At 46.8% G+C, this 20139-nt stretch overlaps 2 protein-coding genes across 3 annotated transcripts; both read right to left on the bottom strand.

Annotated features, from left to right (window-relative positions):
* On the bottom strand, positions 1-9867 carry LOC136963386 (lissencephaly-1 homolog B). 2 transcript variants are annotated; one of them, XM_067257505.1, is made up of 11 exons: positions 9736-9867; positions 6061-6339; positions 4695-4779; positions 4502-4576; positions 3904-4110; positions 3334-3502; positions 2904-3006; positions 2507-2735; positions 1957-2058; positions 1418-1574; positions 1-1271 (listed from the first exon to the last, which is right to left on the bottom strand). In XM_067257505.1, exons 2-11 carry the CDS (start codon positions 6090-6092, stop codon positions 1198-1200), a joined length of 1233 nt encoding a protein of 410 aa, XP_067113606.1. In that variant the 5' UTR covers positions 6093-6339; positions 9736-9867; the 3' UTR covers positions 1-1197. The 2 variants fall into 2 exon arrangements, with proteins under 2 accessions (XP_067113606.1, XP_067113605.1); XM_067257504.1 differs by having other exon boundaries at positions 6061-6336.
* Positions 9868-10457: 590 nt separating this feature from the next.
* Positions 10458-19906, bottom strand: LOC136963095 (clustered mitochondria protein homolog). The gene is made up of 30 exons (XM_067257104.1): positions 18750-19906; positions 18457-18665; positions 18138-18295; positions 17791-17962; positions 17471-17611; positions 17129-17250; positions 16807-16961; positions 16474-16599; positions 16211-16358; positions 16026-16118; positions 15730-15948; positions 15456-15631; positions 15076-15378; positions 14868-14971; positions 14706-14777; positions 14482-14583; positions 14288-14388; positions 13990-14142; positions 13826-13888; positions 13463-13722; positions 13172-13256; positions 12927-13080; positions 12603-12742; positions 12388-12468; positions 12167-12292; positions 11873-11994; positions 11663-11756; positions 11415-11549; positions 11212-11285; positions 10458-11081 (listed from the first exon to the last, which is right to left on the bottom strand). The coding sequence occupies exons 1-30, from the start codon at positions 19904-19906 to the stop codon at positions 10985-10987; spliced, it is 5142 nt and encodes a 1713-aa protein (XP_067113205.1). The 3' UTR covers positions 10458-10984.
* Positions 19907-20139: the final 233 nt, after the last annotated feature.

Raw genomic sequence — 20139 nt, 5'->3', positions numbered from 1 at the left:
AACCATTATATATGTACAGATTTTTTTTTATTATGTTGCAAACAATGACATCCAGATATATTGATACACAATTTTACTGTGCGTATGTATGTGCATCTGCGTGTGTGTGTGTGTGTTTTCAGAGAGCAGTGAGACCACAGAAAGCAGACTGACGTGCCAGAGCACAGGGAACCTTCGGTGGGTTAACAAGGCAGATAGCGAGCGAGAGGGCACTGGGTTCTCAGGGGCATTGCACACGTACACCAGTGTGTGTTGGTGTGTGTGTGTGTGTAAAGAGAGACTAGTCTGTTCATATGTGTGTGTGCTCTCTGCAGCATAGGGATCTTTAAGGTCCTGTGAGTATGGACTAAAGTCATGAAAGACGAAGAGTATGAACAATGTGGGGAAAGAAGCTTTGCATCTAAGCCCTCCCCTCTCCCCTGCCTCCCCTTCCTTACACCACCAGTCGCAGGGGAATGAGGTGGAGAGCTTCTCCTGTCATTATATACAGACAAACAAACAAACAAAAACAACACACTCATGGTCATGCCCACCAATTTCACAGCCTTTCTCATCCTTTTATCACTACTGGAATACATCGGCATCTCCAATCATCTTTGCCCTCGTTCATTAGGCTTCCTCTGCCCACTTCACACGCATCAGAGCTGTCCTTTACCATCTCTCTCTCTTCGTTACAGGTGGCAACAGACCACAACATTGGAGGTGAGGAAACAAATCCAATAAAGCCAAACTAAATCCTAAAGCCAGGGAAGTGATCCATTTCCGTGCACCGTGTTAAGTTACCCAGCATTCATCTGTGCCAGGAAAATGTACCCTTTGACCCCCCATGGAACGTCATGACAACAGTATGCAAATTAGGCAAATTGAACAGTATACAAGTGTTTTTTTTTTCTTTTTCTTTTGGATTCATCATGCAAGGAATACTTATTTTCTTGAGTGTGTGTGTATATGTGAGTGTGTAACATTTATTAAGCGTACTCTACATCCAGAATAATTTACATAAAAGGACAATAGTTATCTTAACAGGGCTTGACAAGGTAGGAGAGGGACAGAGCCAGTTTAATCATGGTATCAAGTGCGTGACGTGGGGCTTGGGTGGGTGTGTCGGAAAGGGGGGGGGGGGAGGGGGCGGCGGGCAGAGGGGGAAAGGGGTGGTTGGGAAGGGGTAGTAGGGCTGCTAAAGGGTCGCATGCTGGCTCAGCGACACTCCCAGACTTTAACTGTCTGATCAACGCTGCCCGTCACCACATAGGGAGCAGACCGGTGGAAATCTGGAAGAGATGCAAAAAAAAAAAAAAAAAAGAAAAAAAGTTACCCTGGATGAAAAGAATATGACCCTGGACGACAAACTGGGCACAAACACAAGTGTTTGCCCGTCCGGGGCACAGAACAACACAAGGGGTGCAGGCAGTCTTACCCAGAGAGGTAACAAAGTGTTCGTGGGCACACAGGGTCTTCATGCAGCGTCTGTTCTTGTAGTCCCAGATCCTCAGGGTCTTGTCGTCAGCACAGCTCACTATGAACCTGCCTCCTGGGTGGACCACCACACCACGTACCCAGTTATCATGGCCCACCTAGGAGAGAACACACAGGTCACACACACATATCGGAAACTCACATGCAGACATTACTCTCTCACACACACACACACACACACACACACACACACACACACACACACACACACACACACACACACACACACACACACACACACACACACACACACACACACACACACACACACACACACACACACACACACACACACACACACACACACACACACACACACACACACACACACACACACACACACACACACACACACACACACACACACACACACACACACACACACACACACACACACACACACACACACACACACACACACACACACACACACACACACACACACACACACACAAAAACACAAACACAGACAAGACTTACCAGAGTCATAAGGCACATGCCAGTGCTGATGTCCCACATCTTAATGGTTTTATCCCTGGAGCCAGACAGCAGGAATGGGCCAGGCTTCCCACTCTTCTTACTCTGCAGCACAGACAGGCTTGTTAATAGGGAGTCAGATGGCTGAGCGGTTAAGGAGTCAGGCTATTAATCAGAAGGTTGTTGGTTCGATTCCCGGCCGTGCAAAATTACGTTGTGTCCTTGTGCAAGGCACTTCACCCTACTTGCCTCGGGGGGAATGTCCCTGTACTTAACGCTTAACTCTGGATAAGAGCGTCTGCTAAATGACTAAATGTAATGTTAATATAGATAGAGATATATATATAGTTACTGCAGCACTAAAGGCCACAACGCACACTTGTAATCAAACCTACATGGCCAGTGGCACTTTGGAAACAAAGCAATAAGATTGATACTGAAATACTTGCAAGATCTTTGCCCCAAGAGGAAAAAACATTTTAAAAAGATGATATCAGTAGAAGAATAATGGGTGCGTTTGGTTTGGTCATTAGTCTCCTCCCTCTAGGTGTACCTCGGAGCCAGTGGCCTCCAGGATGGTGGGGTGGGCGCTGTCGGGGGCCCAGGCGATGCACTCCACCACGTGCTCGTGCTCCCGCAGCTCCGCCTTGCACTCCTTGGAGGCCGTCACCCACACACGCACTGTCTGGTCGTTGGAGCAGCTGGCGATCAGAGAACCGTCCTGGTTGGGCCTAACCATGCGCACCCACTCTCTGTGGCCCGTAAACGTCTTCACGCAATACCTGGAGGAGGACCAGTGTAGAGCAAGGATGAGACCACACGCACGCACCAGAGAGTAAAGGTCTTGTCCATAAACAATACCCAACTCTCCTAGACTCTTGCCAGGTGCTGAGTTTACAGGTCAGGGTCGTTTCTGCACTGTGTTGCCACAGCAGGTCCACTTCACTCACCCAGTGGCCACCTCCCACATCTTGATGGTCTTGTCTCGGGAGGCGGAGACTATGTGGTCCCCGTTGGGCATGATGGCTACAGACGACACATTGTGGTCGTGACCTACAGGAGGCAGGAGAGACGTCAGCGACTCTCAGCATCGTGAGGATGGAGGGATATTTCAAAAGACCAGGGCCAACTTGATGTGTCAGACTACACACAAGCTTCTCCAGCCTTCTGGAAAAACACACCGTTTCTTTAATAATATATGGATCCATCGCTACGCCGTGCGAGTAAAGAGGCATGTTCTCTGGCTTTCACCAGGGACAATTCAACTGACTTCAACCCGTGTGAGTCTCGTTGACACACATGTTGTTTAGCAGTTCTTTAACAGTTCTTTCTGTCGAGCGTTTAGCAGTAACGAAGGTGGAGCGTCCCCTGCTCCCTTACCATGCATGGTGCGGACGCACTCGAAGCCTTGGAAGTCCCACAGCTTGATGGTCATGTCAGCGGAGCAGGAGGCCAGCAGCTTGCCTGTCTGGTCGAAGGAGATGTCCTGCACAGAGTCTGTGTGGCCCTTCAGGGTGCGCTCAAAGTCCCCAGCCTCATAGTCCCACACCTACGATTCAGCAAAACACACACACACACACACACACACACACTCAGTTTTTTATTCAATTGGAAGCAATTATTCTCCTCCCGTTTCCATTTCTTTGAGAGGAGCGAGAGATGAGAGAGAAGAGAGATCAAAAGATTTCCCTGGGAGCATCGCTCCATGCTCCGAGAACAGAGCCAGCGTTGCCCTTAACAACCAGTGCATCACCCCATGTCCACGTAGATAGGCAGTGACACAGCAGAACAGAGAGGAGGGAGGGGGAGGGAGAGGAAGAAAGCTAACGACAGGAAGAGAGGGAAGGAGCCTAGGCTTCAGATCTGCAGCACATCTTTGAAATGCAAAGAAAAGCCTGACAAACAAGGATGTTTCCTCAAACACACACACACAAAGACACACACACACACCTTGATGGTGGCGTCTTCAGAGGCCGTGACCATGACAGAGAAGACTGGGTGGAAGATGACCCGCGTGACAGGCGAGCGATGGCCGCTTAGGGCGTATCTCTCCGGGGGGCGGGGGATCCACTCCTTGGGATCCCTCTTCTGGGCCACCGGACCCCCGTGAGTCATCTCCTCCTTGGCCTCGTTCAGCTTCGACTCCAGCTCCATCACCTGGAGAGGAGGGGGCCGGCCGTGGTGGTAGATAAGGAGGGGGGGGATTTGGAGTGGGGAGAGGGAGAATTAGGTTGAAAGAGAGGGCAGCGAAAAGGAGGGGAGTCATTTTTGGTGGCTGTACTGCAGATGCTCCAGTGCACTCACGCTGCAGAGCAGGGGATCATACAGAGCATGTGCGTTTAACTTCATTTTTGCCGAGCAATGAGCAAACTCGCCCCTTCGTTAAAAAACTGAATCTAAAACCTCAAAGAAATGTCATGGTCCACATTACTGCATTTTTCAAAGCTATAATCTCCTTTTGATGGGAAATCTGCCACAGTACAGTATTAGTGTAGAGTTTGTAGAGCCCCATATGTGCATCACTAGTCTGCCCATTCAGTTAACCTACCTTCTTCTGTAATCTGATGACTGAGGTCCATTTCTTTTCCAGAAGTCCGGCGTACTTCTTGTCTCCTTCTTCATTCTGAGGGGCAGAGAAAAGCTAAGCAAACTATTCTGGATGTTGATGGGGGGGAGGCTGAATTTGGAAAGTTGAATCTATGCCATGTTGTCAGTTTGTCCCACGCCTGGCATGGTCTTACCACATCTAACTCTGCCTCCTTCTTGAAAGTGGAGTACGCCTCCTCGTACCCGTTGGAGCGGAGGTAGTCTGCTATCGCTCGGTTTCTGACGACGGAGCAAGCGAGACCAGGGGATAATCGTCAACAATTTATAGATGCATTGATTCTGCCTTAAAAATCTTTGTTCCACCTTAAAGGGAGGACCACACCCCGTCTAGCAGATGGTGTGTGTGCTGCAGTGAGAGTTGGTGTTCCACCTTAAATGTCAGCAGGGAGCCAAAACCCAGAGAAACGATGACGCTCTAGGAAAACGCCCAAGACTGAATCACAGAGAAAGTGTGTGTTTTTGGTTGCTGTGGAAACCAGTCAACAGCTAACATGGATTTAGCGCTTAAATTTAGAGGAGGGCTCGGCAACCACCCACATGCAAACCGTTATATAAATAAGAAGTATTTATATAACGGCTTAGATAGAAGCGTTAATATTTTACGAGTAGCAGCTCTAAATTTAGGTTGTGACATCAGCACCCCTAGACTGGCAGCCAGATCCTTGTAACCTGTCTGTGGGTGAGTATGTGTGTGTGTACGAGTTTTGAGATTACTGGTCTGTGGTTCAGCAGTGTGCCTGTTACTTTGTGCATTACGTCAGTTTTGGCACAGCCTACTACACATAGAGTAGAATGGTTCACCAGACTATTTCCTGTCTGCGAAGCATCCAGAGCTTTACAGATGCACGCCATCAGCCTGCTCCCTGCTACCGGAGCAGAGGGGGCTGGACACAGAGACCCTGCTCTGCTAAAGCCTGCCAATGAGACATCAGCACATCATCATCATTCAGATTATCTCTAGGTCAGATACCTCATAAGTATTCTGTATTCTGAAGGGATTCTACATGTGCACAAGCAACACTCTTGCCCTGATTAAGGAAACAGAGGTAATGATTGACTCTCTTAAGATAACTATCAAAATAATAAATCACCCCACAATGTCGGGTTTTGTAAGAGCTTGCATCTACGCATGGCTGGCCAGGAAGAATCCACACATCACTCCCTTTCAGTTCCTCCTCTCCTTCCACCCTCCCCCTCCTGTCTCTCCAGTCATGAGGGTTATGAAATATTCACACTACCGAGCCGTCCCATGAAGCACCCTCAGGAGTGTGCATGGCCACATTCTCCATGCTCATGTTCACAGGTGAGCACACCACACACGCCCCATTACAGAAGCTCCCTCCATCGATGATGTGCACCGTACATGTAAACAAACCTGACTAAGCCCTGTTTGCTAGACTATATTTGTTCAAGCATAAAGATCTTTGTTGGCATAACTACACCCGGTAAGCTGCAGTAAGAAAGTTAAGTTACTTATTAACGTGGGGTATGTATACTCACAGTTCGTCTCGTTGTCTCTGAGAGAGAACCATGATGGCTGTTGAGGCTTCTCTCTCCCTCTGGGGGAGGCGGGGTGAGGCCGGGCAGGTGTCTGGAGCGTGCGGAGGGGGGTTCTCTGTTCCTTCAGTCCGCCCACAGAGAACCAGAGGTGGCAACGGTGTGCCACAAGAAAAGAGGCGGGTGCGCAGGCTTGTCACTCAGGAGTCTGGTCTCTTCCAATTACAGAAATTCACAGCCGATCCCCACAGAAACTCAGCAATGACATCTACCCATCATCTGCTAGGCAGTTAGATAAGGGAGGGATGAAAAAGGGACAAACAGAAAAGGAGTGATTTAATTAGGTTGACATCATCTATCAAATCACACACACATCTGTGGTTCACAGTTCCATATGTCGCAATGCAATGTATGAGACTAAAACTGAAAAATAAATCAGTGCAGTCATATACAGCTTTGGCGATTCTCTCTCCAAACCATTTCCTGAGCCTTAAAAACTGCCACTACCTGAAGCCACAGGGGCACTTAGTGACCAGACCACCAAGAGTCTAGAGTGTGTGTGTTAGATCGAGACTACTAGTCTCCCAGACAGCTGACAGTGCAATGAGGAAGGGGCTTGACTGCAGCTAACAGGATTAACCTCAGGACAGAGGGGACCTTCATAAGGAGAAAGAAAAAAAACGGCTGTTGACTGTCTATCTGAATCTGTTTGTCTGTCAGTCAGCTACTAACAGTACACTTTGGTTTTCAAACTAAATCTCTCTCTCTAAGGTTCAGGATCATACTACGAAACATTCTGACAACAGTCTATTGAAATAACCAACATGTAGAGTCCAAAAGGCCTACGGTATACATTTGAACAGTAGCCCAGTAAACCCCATGGCCAGGTCCTTTTAGTCTCACAATCCTCCCCTCCTTGTCTCCTCTGACTGATGATGACCACTGATCTGGGGGCTGACATGAGCAGCAGCAGAATGGCGGATGGCTATCGTTGGACTGTTGCTGTTTAGCATGGCTCGGAAATGGCCTGCTAACTACATCAGCCTTGCCTGGCAGCTATGATGTAACCACACAGGCTGAGCCAGGCAGCTCTACCCCAGGCCTGCATGAGGCTGTGGCAGGAGCTCACACGTGCGTGGATTTGTCATATTACAAAGTTCTACAAAACTGAACCAGGGACCTAAGGCTACAAAGTCAAAGGACTATAAATCGGTAATCGGGCAATAGGTGTTCAAAGTCCAGCTCCCTTATCAAGAAGTGCCATGTGCATCTACGCCAACGCAAGGCTCAGCCTTAACCAAATGAACAATACCTAGCCAAGTCATTTAGACTTGTTACAAATAAGTAGTACTGCCTGCCTTACAAACGCAAATTAATCACAATTGTAGATTAGGTACAATCAAGGACAGCTCATTTGAGGTCTTCTGGGAGTAAGGTTTTACTTTGAGAAATGGTCTGGAGAAGTGTTTAGTTAAGCCCCTTTCCAGTCACAAAGAACCCTGAATAAAATCCTTTACACTGCAGAGCCAGCATTCTAATGCATTTCTACTACACTCTTCAAGAGAATGCAGTTTACCAGCACAAACAGTTGAGTTGGGCAGATGGAGGGTGGACTCTGACTAAAACATAACTTCAACATGAAAACACTATGCTCTGACAAGGAGAAATGCCAAATGTAGGCCCTATAGAAGAGTGATGTACTGCCCCACGCCCATACAGACATGAACCATCACTACACAAATGATAATCTGTGCCAGATCAAGAGGTAGGAGGCAAAGGTCACATTGATCACCTACCTGCAGACTGCCATTTCATCATCCTTAGGGATGCAAATGCAGAGGCAATGAAAACTAAAGCCTCAGAAAACACAGCATTATTGCTGCCTACATCCATATGTTTGTGAAATATCGATCACATGCCATTTTGAATGATGCAAGACGGCCCAAATCTATTCGTATTAAGTGTTTTGCGGGCAAGGTCATCCATGTTCAGTAGGTGCTTTCTAGACCCAAGTTCAAATAATATCTTGTCGGACCTATGCTGTTTTGTAGTAGAAGATGACAAACCAACCTTTACAAAACAGACACAAAGACATTGTGTTGTTGGCCTGCATGGTAACTAACCAGCCTTAAACTGCTGACCTACTGACAACAGTTGACTGTTTGGGCGATCACGACCTGAAGGCGCTTCCACGAACAGGGCCATCAATCTTTGTTGTTTGTGTAGATCTCATGTCCTCCCTCTACACCACAATGACAGCCAGCGAGCTAGCTACCCACCGGGTTATTTTGTAGCTTGCTAACTAGAAATGTGTAACATTGTTAAACAACAAGAGATGACTTACACCGATAAACGAATTGGGATCAAATAATAGACGTGTTGGGATAGACTTGTAGTTGGGAAAACGCGGCGAATGAAAAATAGCAAGCACATAAGTTAGCTAGACGGTTACATGTTGACCACATAACCACGTTCTCATCTGTGAACGTTAGAATGTTAGCACTAGCCTAGCTAGCTAGCCATCAATAATAACTCAAGTCCCGTAATGTTAGCTAGCTAGGTACTAGTAGGGGAGTTAGGTAGCTTAGAGTAGAAAACTAGCGCGTTAACAAAATAAGCGAAAGCTTGCAACAACAGCTAGCTACTGTACTGTCACTGACTGAGGGTTAGAAGACAAGGTTGAAGTGGTACCAGCAACGCCCTTTCTAGCTTGCTAGCTAGCCAACGTCAGCCATGGAAACGGCTGAATCATAGAAAAACATGGGGTTGTATGTTCCACTCTAATTACATTTCACAATTTAACTTTCAAAAACATCCCAGGACACAATCTTACTAACTACTGAACCTCGAAATGATTACAATTTTAAAACCATTAAGCCAGTAAAATGCTCTAGACGGAGCGGTCATGCAAGACAGAGTTCACTCGTTTTTAAATTATGTGGTCCAAACAAGCAAAGTGCAGCGAAGATTGAGTGCTTCTAAGGAGCCCTCGAAAATGTCACCAAAAAACGAAGGACAGACATGATACACTTTTCGTTAGACAAAACATGGAAGGTAGATCCTTATTTGCCAAGATGGAATGACACGTTGAAAATTGACAGCATTCAGCCAACAAAACATTAGCAATAGTTAAGGCTGTAGTAGTACTGTACGAAACGATAGGTAAAGACGCTGGTAAAGATGAAATACTAAACCACCCACCAAGTAATCTAACAAACCAACTAGTCAAACTCGCTAGCAATAAGTTCACAGATTCAATATGACATTTAGTGCGCCGCCTGTGGACTTGCATTAGAATGCTACCCACCCTCACAAAATTGGCAAAACTCGGTCTGCAAAACGTGCAGGCCTAGACAGGCTACAGTAGCACTAGCTACCAAAGTTTGAATCATTGCTAGCTACCTGTTAGCTAACTAGCTAAGTAAACTAAAATGTAACAATCACATTTTCATAATATTTGTTCATTAAATTAGTTTAAAAAATAGAAAATTAGTCAAGAGAAGACAATGTAATAACAAAACAATCAGTTTTCCAACCTTGTGTCGCCTAGGTTGCTGTAACGGCCTCTCCGCCATTTTGAGGCAGACGGAGGGAAAGCACAAAACTGCAGCCAAATCGTCATGATTCTCGCTGACTTTTAGGGCAAAATCAGGGACCAGATAAATGAAACCCACTTACCCCTTTGTGTACGCTTTGTGTCATAATCCTGTATTTGTTATCGAAACAGCTAATCAAGTATGCTTCTAGTTCTATCTCTCTTAAGAGTAGAGTGTTTTTACAATACCCCGGCAGGGTAGGTCAGTAGGATTTCTCCTTGTAGAATTTACCACCGCATTCGCATTCGGATGGCGGGCACGCGCACGGACTGGCGTTGGTTCGTAGGCGCGCACGCTCTGGTCAAACAGGTGCTGAAGGAAAGCTCCTATAAAATCATGCAACTGTTCTAACTACAATATGTAGCTAATAAAAACTACGCAACACAAGTATTATAAGGTGTGGTGTAGGCTTGCTTCACATTCAGCTCCTGTGATTCACAAATCTCATAGGTCCACCGACGTCTCTGGACTCACCCGACCTCTCTCTCTAGAACATTGTAACAGTATATATTACATTTGAGGGTATATGAAGGGAATGTAAACTGTGAAAACATTCCATCGCTGACTATTTTGATTTGGTTGTTCTCTCATTACTTAGGCTCAAGTTCTCCCGTATATCAATAACTGTTAACTGCAATTCATTTAAGATGGGGAGCATAAGCACTGTGGGCAAGAATGCCAGGACTGTTACACAATATTTCACCTTGCTGGACATAGGGTCTTAAAGGAATGTTTTGCAATGCCGAAATGCACCAAAAGCAGAAAAAGGATGAGCACACATTTAATGAGAATTGTGTCCCAAAGTTAATCAAGTCAATAATTTCAAGAGGTCAGTAAGAATTACTTAACAGTTAGGAAAATCAGAACAGCCTTTTGCATAGTGTTTTTTTCTTACATTTTATCCAACCAACATCCATTGTAACAAGTGGCCAAGAGACCTACTCAGATGAACACGGTAAACACTGTATGGTACACATGCTCTCCTTTCCAGTTTATTTCACACGCCAATGTACTAAATGTGCCTTCTACAGTTCTACTGAAGTCCCTCCCCTTTACAGTTATTCTGAATAGTAACTTAGTCATTCTATTTGGCTGTCAGTTGAGACTAGAGCACATCGTTTATACACATTAGTTCATTACATTCTTACACCAGTGAAATAAAACTAATGAAAATGTCTCTCAAATGAAAAGTCTTCCTTTTTATCAGTGTTTACTGTATTGGGATGACAGTCCTTATTATGCATAGATATGCATGTGTAAAGGTTGTAAATTGTTTAGTAGTGCATCCATCTACCAAAGCATATATTGTGTTGTGATCAGGCACGTACAGATCATTTGTCCATGAGACCATCCAGCTCTTGAATCAGAGCATGTCCCTCTTCTCTGTTCCCCTTCAACTCCGCCCTCAGCTGCTTAAGGTCCTTGTTGCTATGGAGACGAAGGTAAGGAGGGCAATTAACTATCCACATTAACTATCGGGATCGCTGAACTCACAGCTGGTTATGAACATGGTGTTTTTTAATTTAATTTTTTAGTTTATAACAGTGGGAAGGTTTACCTGAGTGGAACCAGGATGATCCCACAGACAAGATTGAGCTGTTGAAGAACCACAGGGAGTCTGGGAGTGGAAAACTAGAGAAATAAAAAGGAAAAGAAGGAATTGATTAAACTAGCAAGCATGCAAATGTCTGTGATGTCAAGTGAGGTCTGTGATGCGTTGCTATGCAAACGAGCAGGTTTGTGTGTATTGGGAGCAAAGACCTTCAGTGGTGTGAGGCAGGTGCTTGAGACGCTACTGTAGATATGGTTAATGGCTCTCTGGAGAGTCACTGCCTGCTGGGTCAGACTCTCCAGGTACTCTGAGCTCTCTCGGGCACTTCCATGGCTGTCCCCTACCTGTGGGTGTACAACTACCTCAAACCGGATGTCATGACAGACAAGTACCGTACAAGTAGCAGTAGATAATCAGTTTAATCGGAAAAACAATCTCCCACAACTAAAAAGATTACTTGGTTCTTGTATATGGAATAAGCCTCCTTCTCATGTTGCAGAGCTGAGCGGAAGTCTCCCTTGCTCTCAAATACCATAGCTAGCAAGTGATAACTGCATTAGAGGAAGAGGAGATGGGGATTGTTAGAGAAACAAATACATTTAGAGAGATGGAATGAGAAAAGGCCTAAATAACCTTTGTATAAATAAAAGAAATATCATAAAATTACCTCTGTGCGTGTTTAAGAGATGTTGTACCATGGTATTTTAAGGTGAGGGTTAAGGCATTCTGTAGGAACCTCAGCGAAAGGTCATACTCCAACAGCCCATGCAACACCAAACCCAACATACTCTGCACAGGCAGAGCAGAAGACATGTTTGCACATATTAAAAGACAGGCAGGAAAGAAATCAGTAAATAATAAATGAATGAAAAAATCAATCACCCAACCAAGCAATCAATTAGCATTTTCCAGGAAAGCTATTCAATCAACAAGGGAAGAGTCTATTCCCAGTTTGACTTACGTCCAACAGCGCCACCTGTGGGTGGTCTTCTCCAACCACGAGCAGAGAGAGGTAGCGAGCGCGATAGAGCAGACGCAGGGAGGTAGAGATCTGACCCCCGGCGAAGCAGTACAGGGCCAGATGAGTCTGACGCACAACCAAAAACATTGTTACTTTTCTAGATCACGATTAGACAATAACTGTAACGATATAACTTTTTTGTCAAGGAGGCAGCAACTCACATAATCCTGTATAGTCTGAGGGTGATCTATGCCCTGCACTCTCTCAGTGATGAGGGCAGCCTTCTCCTGGTGACTGAGGGCCTGGAGAAGAGACACATCTGCCCTTTCAGGTTTGGGTTGTGGACACAGTACGAAAGGATTTTTCTGGTAGAAATACAGGGAATGGATTGTTGGATAAACACACTGCAGAGGGGTTATGATTGAAATGAGTTTACCTCAGTAAAATCTCCGATTAAATAGCAGAGTCGTCCAAGCAGACGCAGGCAAATGCTCACGTCCTTGTGCAGAACCCCACACACACTGCTGAACAAGGTGAGAGCTTGTCTTATCAACTCACAGCCCTCCTTAAGGAGCCCTGAAATCACACACACACAAATTTAGTATACCCTGAGGGACTAAAGCAGGCAGTCCCTCAGGCACTAACGCCTCAGGGACTGCTTACTAGTAGTAGTACTACTAGTACTACCACTACCACTACTTGTATTAGGAAATAATTATAGTACTACTAGTAAGCAGTATTAAAACCATCAGAAGTTGACCTTGATGTATGGTGGCCTGGGATTGCTGTATCAGCTGTGTTGCGTCAGAGTCTGTAGGGCTGAGGTGTTTGACCACAGGAAACATGTTGATGACATCCTCCTCACTAAACACTGGCCTATGCCGAGAGTCAAACACATACTCCCTCAACTGCACCTACAAGGGAGGAAAGAATTACTTGAATTTAATTTTGTGGACAAAGGGAATATCGGTATGTGTAATGTGTGAGATCTCCTGCATATCTGACCTGGATGCCTGTTTTTATGGCCATCTCCCTGAGCAGGGAGATCTTCTGTAGACTGTACTTTTCAATTGCCTTATCTATGTTCTCACTACCCAGCAAGAGAGACAAAAGGATAGGTTGTAAAGAAATGCCATATTTATTAGGGGCCGTTTAGGAAATAATTCAGACTGTCCTTACACAAACACATATGAAACACAAAGGCATTCACATTTGAAACATTCACACAATGTGACAGTCTGAATTATTTCCTAAACGGCCAATCATACATGTTTACTCACTCACTCACTCACTCACCAGCACAGTCTGTAGTGGTAGTACCGCTCTGCCTCAGCCTTGATCTTACTCCAGAGGTCACTGGGAGTCAGCCTTGCCCAGACGGCATCTGTAACCATGGAAACTCGATTTCCATGGCTACGACGCCGGCGGCTCCTACGACGGGACAGAAGCTCATCTGGTGGCACGAAGGAGGCGGAGTCAGAGGATGAGGAAGAGGAACTCAGGAGGCAGTTCAGGAAGTGGCTGACAGCTGCGGATAGGGCTGAGGGCTCAACACCCTGGGAAAAATACACACAAGGTATACAATAGGAACCCTATTAGTAAAAAAGGTTAAAAAACATAAAAGGAATTTATGTTTTCTGAAAGAATCGATTTTCTTACCTGTAGATACGTCTTGAAAATGTGTTTGGCACTCCTGATAATCACCTCACCAATGGCAACTCTCTTAAAAAAAGAACAGGTGAACAAATGCTCTGTGACAGTAAATATGAGATTACATATAAGAAAGTTTCCAGAAGGTATGTAGTGCGTGTTGTGTAGTATACCTGCAAATGCCCGAGCCTCTTTCCCTCCCCAGTGTTCTCCAGTTGCTCCAGCAAAGTGCCCAGGTAACGTACATTCACACCCCGCTCATGAAGCTCTGCAGTCAGGGTACCTCCATCCATCACCACCACCGTATAATCCAGACAGTCCCTTATCTTCAACACACACACACAAACACACACCACACACAGGCAATCAGACACACACACATGGGCATGCAGACACAAACACACACAGCTATAATCTGTCTGATTTCAAAGTGCTCTTGGTGTATGGGTGTAGGACGCTCACAGGTCTTACCAGTGATGGAATCTGATTGGATAGCAAGAAGACAGCAACATCTTTTAACAACTGCCTTTGTTTCTGAACGTCCTCAGACAGTTCTGCTGGGAAACGCACCCCTGCAACATAGACAGACACCACGAAGACATCTGATTGTGTTTTGGATCTTTTGTGTGAGCATGTGAGCATGTGCGATGCTATGATCTATGTACCAGAAGAGATGATGTTAGGGTTGAATCTGATATCAAAGCAGGAGTCACTGACTGAGCCAACAGCCTCACAAGCCTTCTGGATCACCACTCTTTTGCGAGTATCTACAAAGACACACACATTTGAAAAACACATTTCATGTTTACATCCTCGCATGAAAATATTCCTGTTTGTGTAGGGGAGTTTTAAAATATTGTCCTTGTTAAAGTGTCTGTCAGTCTATCACCTGCGCCGGTTCTGAATCCTGCTGTTTCTGCTGACTCCAGAGCTGTGGCCTGGTCCATCGACAGGCTCCCACCTTCAGCCAGTCTCCCACCTTCAGCCAGTCTCCTACCTTCAGCCAGTCTCCCACCTTCAGCCAGTCTCCCACCTTCAGCCAGTCTCTCACCTTCAGCCAGTCTCCTATCTGCTTGAGTGCCATTCCCTGTCTCTTCTTGAGACACTTCCTCTTGGTTGAGCCCGGAGGCAACCATCTCGAGGAAAACTTCATACCTGTATGGAACGTTTTCTGTCAGTCATCATGTGAAAACTGGCAATTTCTGACATTAAATAGTTCTGATGACATCCTGTTCAGCCATGTACTGCAAGTGTTTGACCTGTGTTGGACAAAAGCCTCCAGCAGCTCTGGTCTCAGACTGGCCAGGCTGTGCGGGTGTTGCCGTGGGAAACCAGGGCGGTGGCAGTCCTCTTGTAGCTCCTCCCCTTCCTCCAAGAATAGGAAGTTGAGGTCAGGTGGGTAGGAGTGTATGAGGTCAAGGATGTAATGTCTTCCATCGTTTCCCAGAATGCCCTTGGTCTCGACAGAGGAACAGAGTTCCACAGGGAGATGGGTGTGGTCAAGCACCAGGTGACGCTGAATCCTCATTGGCCCACTGGTGCTGTTTAGAAGCTCTACAAATCTGCAATATAACAAGATGCTTTTTCTAGCCCATCAAACACATTACAAAGCATGTGTGCTCATGTGCTTGTGTGTTACCTGGGATGTGTGACGATAGTCTTTCCATAATCATTAGACCCATAGACCACGCTCTGCTCCTGATCCTTATCCAGAATTCCAGGGACAATCGTTTGGGCGGTTACACGGTAACCACGGTAATCCAGTACAGCGGTTCCTAGTGTATGGAGACCGTCTGTATCGAGAGCTGCATAAGCCTGTAGCACAACCACACAACACAGCCAGTATGCAAACACAACAGTCTGTCTTAGGTAGTGAATAATCTCTGTAATGGTTCCATACTTTTCGTTCTCACCTGCACTCCTCTCAGGTCACAGGTGGCGGCAGCGTGGGCAGCAGCGTCGCCCCCTAGGGAGTGGTAGTGGTCACGCACATCAAAACCCAGGCTGAAAAACAAGCTGTTCCAGATGAACATTTGCATACGGGGCTCCTCCCCCGGGTTTATCGCCATGACGTTACCGTCAACCACTGCCATGGCACCTCGCCTTGCAGCAGCGAGAAAGTCGCTGTTTGTCTGGAAAGGGAAGTGATGTTTGATGGAAAGGTTGGAGGAAACAGGGGGACGAGCAGATAAAACAGCCGAGGTCTCACCTTAAATAAAGTCCTCTCTCTGAGTAGGCGTTCCTGAAGGTTCCGTCTGGGGAGTTCTCTCCCCGCCTGCAACTCTTCATTCCAGTCTCGACTCTGTGTCCACAAAACGCAAGTCACCACAAACTCCTCGTTCGTCGAGGTCATGTGACGTGCATTTCCCCGTGCGACACGTTTGTGTGTTTCACCTGTCCAGCCGTGTGTTCATCCTGCCCCATGCGGCTGGTGTGGGTCTCCTCAGCTCTCACACAGTTCAGGGTGTGGTCTCCCAGGGGGGCTGTCCAGGTGAACACCTGGAAGGGCGTGGCTATTCTCTCATAGGGGTGCCGAAGGACCCTGAGAGCCAACAGAGGGAGGGGCACATTGTGTAGCCATGGCAACACTACGGTACTCTCGGGATGAGTATACGTTAGCGATGTACTAATGTAGACCGGGTAGACCACATGCTCACCTCATCTTCTGCAGGGTGTTAAAGTTCTTCCTGAAGGTGGGGCTCACCTGACTAAGCAATTCCACGAGGGAATGGCAAAGGAACTTGGGTGCAGCTGGCTTGGGGTTAAAGGTAAAGGCAGTCGATCTGTGACAGATGACAAGAGCGCAGAATACAGCGAATACTTTTTTATAATCAAATCTAATTGTAGATGTAGATGACACCTAGCAGGAGGTGATACATCAACAGTCAGCTATTGCTGTGTCAACAGAAAATCGGTTCAAGAGTCTGGAAGGTCAGTAAAGTGACAGTTTAAAGGTGTGTCTGGATGCCTGGCCGCTGGGAACAACTCACTGGTTGAGGTAGAAGCCTCGTGTGGAGGCAGTGATGCTGAGGTGTTTGTCCTCCACAGTGACGGCGTTCAGATACATCAGGTCCCCGTGCATCTTCCTGTTTCCTGGAGGAGGGTTCCAGCTGCTCACTGTCAGGACCCGCAGGCACTGCAACGGCTACCCGACACAGAAGACATGATCTGGGATGACATTCACATGATCCACCAGCAGACACTGATGTCACTCTGAGGTGACTCGTTCAGCTGCGCTACAAGTTTCACAGTAATGTGTTTGTCTTGTTGAGTTCCACTTAAGTTTGTGTTCCCAGCCTAACTACCTCTTACCCTCCAATCTTCTCTCATTGGCTGCAGTGGCATGAGTGGGCGGTCCTTACTCCCAGGAAGGATGTAATCAGGGGGGGTGTAGTTGGGGGAATCTTGCCCAGGCCCCTTCCGTGCTCCTGTATCTGTAGGGAGGAGGCAGCGACAGATGCCAGACGATTATGGCTGTCTGTTCAGGATTAGATGTCTGTTCATCTGGGAATGCTTCATTACAATTATTTCCAAATTTTAGAACTGTCATCACCAGTCACCATGAAATATGTGTCAACACTGGGTTTGGATTACATTTAATTTCATTTATAGTTAAAATGAGTGAACATCTGTCAGAGAAGAGAACTACATTACCCATGTCTCCCTGTGTGTAGAGGCCCAGGTAAGAGAGTGAGCTGCCGTTGAGGCCGTTGTGTGCATCGATAGGATCCAGGCCCCTCAGCAGGTCACGAACATGTCGCAGGTGGAGGCGAGCGTCACGCACAGTGTAAGGATCTGTCGGCATCAGCCATGGAGGATTACATCAACACGTGATGTACCTCCAAGAGAGGGTGACATTTACTGCATCGAGTTTTGGATTTCAGTTGTTTTGTGGGAGCTAGTCTAATTGTAAATGCATAAATACTGTACATGTATGTATAGATTACAGTATGTTAATACAAACTGTATGTTACCCTCCACTACTTTGAGGAGCGCCCCCTCCAGTAGGCTTGGAATGGAGCGCAGTTCGGTGAGGCCGTCCAGCGTAGCCCCCTCAAGCTGCAGGGAGAAACAGGTGCGGTGACAGGTGAGCTCATGGTCCAACAGCACCTGCTGCAACTCCAACACCAGCATCTGACCTGACACCTGGGAGAGAGGGATGACAGGAAGAAAGGGGGCAGGGGAAGGAGAGCGAGAAGATTGAGGATGAGAAGTTCAGATAAGTAAAGGGATCTAGAAAGGGAGTTTCACATCAAACGGAAAATGGATAAATGACACTAGAAATGTAGAAGATATGGACAAACTGGACAAGTGTTAATACCTGGAGATCAAATGTTTCTGATCCTGGTGCCTGGATCCTAACAGTAAACCCCTCTTCCTGCAGACGGATCACTTCCTGGATGCTAATCTCCTCCCCTTCATCTGCATTCGTCCCCTTGTCCTTTGGTTCTTCATCTGGTTGGTTAACACTGGTGGGCCCTACGGTTTATGTAGACAACGTTTTGGCATCACTCTCTCTCACCTACATGTTGAATTGGTTGTGGCATCACTCACTCACTCTCTCTCTCTCTCTCTCTCTCTCTCTCTCTCTCTCTCTCTCTCTCTCTCTCTCTCTCTCTCTCTCTCTCTCTCATACCTACCTGTGATGTGTGGAGCAGCCAGAAACAGCTTGTCCACCATAAACAAGGTTATCTGTTTGGACTCTGCGACGCCATCCTCTTCACCTGCATCCACACCTGTCCCAGCCTGGTCTTCTCTCTCAGCAGCTTGTTTCAACTCCTCAGCATCCTGGCCTACCTGCTCCGTGTCTTGTTCAGTCTGGTCAGTGTCCAGGTATCCAGGGTCAGTTATCTGTTCAATCTGGTCAGTGTCCAGGTATCCAGGGTCAGTTATCTGTTCAATCTGGTCAGTGTCCAGATCTCCAGGGTCAGTTTTCTGTTCAGTCTGTTCAGTGTCCAGGTATCCAGGGTCAGTTTTCTGTTCAGTCTGTTCAGTGTCCAGGTATCCAGGGTCAGTTCTCTGTTCAATCTGGTCAGTGTCCAGGTATCCAGGGTCAGTTATCTGTTCAGCTTGGGGAGTGTTCAGGTCTCCAGGGTCAATAATCTGTTCTGTCTGGGAAGTATTCTGTTTGGTTTTACCTATACTTGGTTCCATCTGATCCTTGGCTCCACAAGATTCTCTCAAATCTATGGTCTGTTCCATCAGGACTTGGCTTGGTTCTGTGAGGTCCATGTTCTGTTGTGTCTGGTCAGTGTTCCGTTCCATTTGGACAGTGTTCTGTTTTGTCTGGTCTTCATTCTGTTCTATCTGGGAGGCCGTTTGCACTGTCAGGACATGACTCCACTCACTCTCATCTGCACACTCCTTTGTCAGGACAGTCTTCTTTTCCATCTGGTCAACAATTGGTTCAGAGAAAGCTGTTGTCTGGTCTGTGTTGACAGTGCTCAGTTCAGTCACTGCCAGTAATTGAGTGTGTGTCTGTGTTTGGGATGTTTTGCATTTCTCTGCTTGTATCCCAACTATTATATCTAACTGGTTCTGTACGTCTGACAAACAGTAGGACTCTTTTGCTTTGTGTCTCAGGGTTTGGGTGTTCGTGTCCATCTTATTATCTGTCTCCATGAGATAGTCTGCTTGTGTCTGTGTCTCTGTCTGTGCCTCTGTTTGTGTCTGTGCCTCCATCCCTGCCGGAATCCCAGACTCTGTTTGCGTCTCCACCTCAGAGCACAGCCTCTCTCTTCCTCCATCCATTCCTTCCACTGGCTCTCCATCTGTCCTCTCATCCCCCCGCACGGTCGATCCCGCCCCTCTCGCCTGGTCGTCCTTCGTCACCAGCAGACACACCGATGGGTCGACCACGGCCACATCCACTCCAAGGCTACTGCTGAGGACTATGTCGGGAAACAGGAAATGACCTCGTTCCAGAGTGGGGTTTGTTAGTAGATCCTGTTCTGCGTCGTCCCATGGGGTCTCACATTCGTTGCCCTCTTCAGACAGCAGAGGAGACCGTTCTGCATCCCCCTCTTGTGGAGCCGTCTGACACCGAAAGAAGCCTCCCAACATTGGACAGCACTTGAACACATTCCCCATGATTTCCCAAACAGGGCTGCTGTTGTGCTTGTCTGTGAGGGGATAAAGGTCACAACAAGTCCAGGGGAAAGCCGAGGAGGGATTTCATAAGCAGAATCTTGCCACCTCGGTCTGACACAATCTTTCAGATATTCCCCAAATCGCTTGTGCTTCTATACAGTCGTGCAAAACTTTACTTTATGCGCACATAAAAACACATCACGTCTGGCTCACAGCTGATGATTCCAACAGGA

This window comes from Osmerus mordax, chromosome 19 (assembly GCF_038355195.1).
Source record: "Osmerus mordax isolate fOsmMor3 chromosome 19, fOsmMor3.pri, whole genome shotgun sequence".
NCBI lineage: Eukaryota > Metazoa > Chordata > Actinopteri > Osmeriformes > Osmeridae > Osmerus > Osmerus mordax.
This window is presented reverse-complemented; position numbering and strand designations above follow the sequence as displayed.

Excerpts from the sequence above, each read along its gene's own strand:
- LOC136963386 (XM_067257505.1), bottom strand. The coding sequence starts at position 6,092 with ATGGTTCTCTCTCAGAGACAACGAGACGAACT. Across the intron at positions 3,007-3,333 it reads GTGCGTCCGCACCATGCATG|GTCACGACCACAATGTGTCG; the intron begins GTAAGGGAGCAG and ends TGCCTCCTGTAG. Across the intron at positions 1,575-1,956 it reads GCATGTGCCTTATGACTCTG|GTGGGCCATGATAACTGGGT; the intron begins GTAAGTCTTGTC and ends GTTCTCTCCTAG.
- LOC136963095 (XM_067257104.1), bottom strand. The coding sequence starts at position 19,906 with ATGGGGAATGTGTTCAAGTGCTGTCCAATGTTGGGAGGCTTCTTTCGG. Across the intron at positions 16,962-17,128 it reads CAATGAGAGAAGATTGGAGG|CCGTTGCAGTGCCTGCGGGT; the intron begins GTAAGAGGTAGT and ends TGTGTCGGGTAG. Across the intron at positions 12,743-12,926 it reads CCAGGCCACCATACATCAAG|GGCTCCTTAAGGAGGGCTGT; the intron begins GTCAACTTCTGA and ends GTGTGATTTCAG.